We start from the raw sequence: 3,595 nt of genomic DNA on the forward strand, positions 1-3,595 counted from the left end.
CCATTAATTTTGTCAAATTCGAAAGTTAAGTGGTTCCGAAGTCTTAGGTGGCCAAAGTGACGAGCTTTGACAAATGTAATATGTACAGATAGATAGAGATTACTATTATTACTGTTATTATTATTATTATCATTATCTTCATTATTATTATTATTATTATTATTATTATTATTATTATTATTATTATTATTATTATTATTATTATTATACGCTATTTATTTATTCATTTATTTATTCATTTATTCATTTATAATTAAAGTTCATTTTATGCACTCAAATTAGATTTTGTAACATATTATTATCTGTTTTAATTATTTTATGAAATTCCACAGGAAGGCTCTGGCGGTCGTATCATTCATACGTCTATTAATACAGCTCTAGTGCTTGTGCAAGTTCAGGTCTTGGAGAAACGCTGCATGTGAACAGAGATGGCCTCTGGAAACGAAAGTTATGGAACGCCGCTCGGACCACCACAGAGCAGAATGGTTGACGATCATGTCCTTGCAATCATCATCATCTGTTTCTTCGTCATTATTTTAGGAACCATCAGCTTTTTTGGCATTGTGGCTAACGTCATCAACCTAATCGTTTTTATCAGACAGGGCTTTAAAGACACCGTGAACATCTCTTTGTTCAGCCTGGCCATTTCCGATATAGGAGCACTGATCCCGCTGCTCTGGATGAGCATTGGTTTAAACCCTTACTTTTTTGCTGATCCGCCCTTTGATCCCCAGGAGGTCTTGTATCTCACATCAGGGTGGCCACACATTTGCTTTGCCCGTATCTCTGGTTGGATTACAGCCTTCATAACGCTGGAAAGATGTCTCTGTATTGCTATGCCTCTGAAAGTTAAAACAATGATAACAGTAAAGAGAACAGCAATCGCACTTGTTAGCATATACGTTGCAATGATAGGTGCCTTACTGCCAGTGTTTTATGCACTTCGTCTGGAGCCCATATTTTCTCCTCTAAAGAACGAGACCAAGTTTAGAACCGTTTATATTCCTAACGGCTTTGCCATAGAAAGTGCTGTATTCTTGATCAATGCTTTCTCTCAGTTCGTCAGTTTTATCGTGGTCATCATTTGCACTATAATCCTTGTCCAAGCCCTTATTAGTAAGTCAAAATGGCGAAAGTCTACTTCCAGCTTTGGAGATCATGACTCCTTTTCAAACAGAGACAAGAAAGTTGTCAAGTTGGTTCTATTTATTGCTATCATATTCATAGTATGCTTCTTGCCAAGTGCGATTAATTTCCTTGCATCAAGCTTAGAACCGGAATTCAACACCTATGGGAAATACGGAGACCTGTTCGTGCTGATGTGGTCCTTTTCCGCTAACTTATCGGCAACTAATTCCGCTGTGAATATCTTTGTGTATTACAAGATGAGTTCAAAGTACAAACAGATCCTGGACAAGATGCTCCTCCGAAGCACAAAGGGGTAGATCTAATATTAGGATACAAAGTGCTGCTACTTTTCGAAAACGTATAGATCTGTTATAATATTATACAAACTTACGGTGAGTTTTGACCTGCCGTAAAAACTGCCCTACTAATGATTTGAACATACAGTATTATCAAATCCTGACAACACCGAAAAGAAAAGGAATAATTCTCACATTTAGTTTAAAGAATATAAAAGCGAAAACCTTATAAAGAAACCAAACCAACATTCCTACAGACCAAAAAAACAATAATTAATTTCGTATGCCCCACTGACACGATTGAAATAGTATAGGAAGCAGGCTGCTTTGACCTGAGCGCAGAGAAGCTGTCGAGATTTCTGTTTTTGCGTCCCTCAGCCTGATGTCCTGTCGAGGAGTTCTCTTTCCTATAAACCAGTCCATTCTTTGATGTTGACGGCTCAGATATTTCATAAGAATAGTTTAAGATTATCGGATATTTTGGAAGACGGCAGCCTCTACAAGGCAACCAAAAAGTGTTTCATCTTCGCCCATGGCTTAAGGGACCTATAGGCCTACTGATTTCATATAAATTTCCTTCACAGAAAATAATAAAAGGCCCCTACAGCAACAAGTCCCCCCCCCCTCGCTTGTAAACAACCGGAGCTTTCCTTCTAAAGTCAATTGAATAAATGTAGTACTTGCTATGTTGTTTATATTATCGGGCTTATTGGACACCTGTATCATATTTATCTTTTTTTCCTCCTTTTTTCTCGCCAATCTGGTATCACTTAAAAATCAACCCTGTGTACTTACTATAATAAAGAGTTGATATATCACGCTGGTTTATTTTTTTTTTTTTTTAAGAATCAAATCTTGAGTGGATAGACAACCAGAAGTAATAAACGTTTGTCAGTTAAGATTTGGTTTTCTGGTGACTTGTTTTTATGTGTTACGTATGTACGAGGGCTCTCTGTCAAGTAATTTGAAAATGGTAAGTGGGAAAGAAATGTTGTATGGATCTGAATAACCCTCACTCACTGTTATGTTAGATTTCATTATAGTTCGTATGCAATCAAGGAGTTTTCCATCCGATGATCTAAAGCTTCCTGGAAAAGTCCGGATGAAAAGACTATAGCCAAAAGCGAACGTCTGCACAAGGATCTTCACATTATTCGGTGAGCTTCTTTCCAACTAGAAAAGGCTCTTGAAATCAGAAAAGATGAAATTCGAATGAAAAATGGTTTTCAGACTGTGGGGAAGATGCAACAATAACAATGTCCCTGCCCATATCGTAAGCAGATTCTCGCAACTGTCAACAACGATAATCGTAGTTCATTGTAGATATCTATTGATGAGTCAACTAAGCCGAAAGACTATTGAAAAGCAGAACTGCTAACATCAGACTTTTTCGGAGCCCTGCAAGCTGTACATTCGTTTGTCCTGCGTAGTACAAACTATTTCAGAAAAAATAATCCTTCTTTTCTAATCACATTCTTTGCCTTACACGTCTACACTTTCGTTGAACATTTCTCTGCGTATAAGATCTTTACACCTTCTACAGTACTAGCGTATAGTTTAGATGATTTCTCATAGGTTTTTTTTTGTTTTGCTTTGTTTTGTTGTTTTGTTGTTTTTTTTTGTTTTTTGGGGGGGAGGGTTGGGGGGAGTCAAATTTGTTTTGTTTTTTTGCTGTTCTTTGTTCTTTTGTTTTTGGTTTTGGTTTTGGTTAGTTGTTTTGGGTGCGAGGTGGATAAATGCAGTACTTAAAAATCGATGAATTACCTTACTGCAAAACATTGAATATAAACTCAGCAATAGAATGGAATCGTACCAGGTTAAAAGTTTCTTTTAATTCTTTCTACAGTGACTCCGTGACACCTGTACAAACAACGTGGTAAAGTTTAGTGTATCGGTTGTTTGACATTTTTTTAAATGTACAAGACATAATATGATCGGTTGCCTAGTGGTTAGGATCTCAGACTCGCAACCGTAAGGTCATGGGTTCGAATTTTGTCACGGGCCCGAAGTTGTGTCCTTGGGAAAGGCACCTAACACGAATTTTCCTCACTTCACCCAGGTGAAAATGGGTACCCAGCTATAGACAGCGAGAGATCTTGTCAGTTTGTTAGTGTTTGAGCACCTAATCAGCTGATTGCACTGAATGTTTCCAGGGAAACTGGGAATGTTTC

At 37.4% G+C, this 3,595-nt stretch overlaps 1 protein-coding gene across 1 annotated transcript; it reads left to right on the plus strand.

The window, feature by feature from the left end:
- Positions 1–367: 367 nt before the first annotated feature.
- Positions 368–3,008, plus strand: LOC101860094 (growth hormone secretagogue receptor type 1). Its single transcript, XM_005098101.3, has one exon. It carries the CDS (start codon positions 429–431, stop codon positions 1,443–1,445), a length of 1,017 nt encoding a protein of 338 aa, XP_005098158.1. The 5' UTR covers positions 368–428; the 3' UTR covers positions 1,446–3,008.
- Positions 3,009–3,595: the final 587 nt, after the last annotated feature.

The sequence above is a fragment of the Aplysia californica genome, unplaced genomic scaffold, assembly GCF_000002075.1.
Source record: "Aplysia californica isolate F4 #8 unplaced genomic scaffold, AplCal3.0 scaffold00172, whole genome shotgun sequence".
NCBI classification, from domain to species: domain Eukaryota; kingdom Metazoa; phylum Mollusca; class Gastropoda; order Aplysiida; family Aplysiidae; genus Aplysia; species Aplysia californica.